This window comes from Penaeus monodon, chromosome 15 (genome assembly GCF_015228065.2).
Source record: "Penaeus monodon isolate SGIC_2016 chromosome 15, NSTDA_Pmon_1, whole genome shotgun sequence".
NCBI classification, from domain to species: domain Eukaryota; kingdom Metazoa; phylum Arthropoda; class Malacostraca; order Decapoda; family Penaeidae; genus Penaeus; species Penaeus monodon.
Window position 1 is genome coordinate 41,490,663 of NC_051400.1, and position 978 is coordinate 41,491,640.

Consider the following 978-nt stretch of genomic DNA (forward strand, 5'->3'; position numbering starts at 1 on the left):
TGATTCAAATACTTCTGCTGTTCGTTGCATCAGCAAATTATGGGCACTTTTGGGCATCATGATGACTTGCGGTTCAGAAAACGGTGTTGTATCTAGTGCTCTACCCCCTCCCCCTCCCGTCTATCTATCTATCCAAATTTTTTCCTCTCCCTCTCTCTCTTCGGTGTATGTGTGTGTTTCAATGAATGCATAATGAGATAATGTATCCAAAAATAACTGTAATATCGCGAGTTTTCCTGAGAAAGTCCATTCATTGAGGCAATATAGGTGATGGACGATTTGCTGAAGAGTTGAACTCGAAAAGCAAAGGGAGCAAGAATGAGTATCATGATGAATTGCACGTTCAGGGAATACATATATATACTGGTCTTTTCCTCGGGAACTACAGTCACCTGGAACGATTAGGTAAGGCCAAGACTTAATAAGTTTGTAAAGTTCTGGTACTACTGTCCCATGATTCAGTACCAGTGTGGTAGCTATATAAGATTACGTTTATCAGTAGATAAATATAGATAAATATATATACTGGATATTTAATTTTTCACATACATTCCTTGCTCTGTAGACGATAAAATCCTGAATGGAAACTTTCAGATCGTGATATCTCAGGATGCTTCGACAGCTGATCTTGCTGACCGCTGTCTGCGGCGTCCTCGGCGGCGACTTCGCCAAGAAGTATGGATTCTCCAAGGTACGTCTGGCCGCCTCTCCGGGGGATATATTCACCGTCACTTGGTGCTTCTTCTTCTTCTCGAAAGATTTGCTTGGCGTGTTCTTTTCCGCACGCACTACGACCTTGTCTCTGAAGGGCACCTGTGTTTGTTCCAGGCGATGACGAGTTGCTTGGGCGAGGACTTGTACTACGGCTGGAGGAACCACGTGTTCGAGGCAGAGAAGGCGTGCGAGGCGGAAGAGACATTCCTTCCCAAGCATGGCGACCACGACTCTGAGGAGGAGGTTAGTCCATTTGCTGAATTG

General features: G+C 44.8%; 1 protein-coding gene across 1 annotated transcript in view; it reads left to right on the forward strand.

The window, feature by feature from the left end:
- The first annotated feature begins 585 nt into the window (after positions 1-585).
- LOC119582181 overlaps positions 586-978 on the forward strand; it is a 1,614-nt gene continuing 1,221 nt past the window's right edge. Inside the window, exons 1-2 of the mRNA XM_037930418.1 lie at positions 586-691; positions 829-957. Coding sequence (XP_037786346.1) covers positions 611-691; positions 829-957 — 210 coding nt within the window. The 5' untranslated portion in view covers positions 586-610. The remainder of the gene's footprint in view (positions 692-828; positions 958-978) is intronic.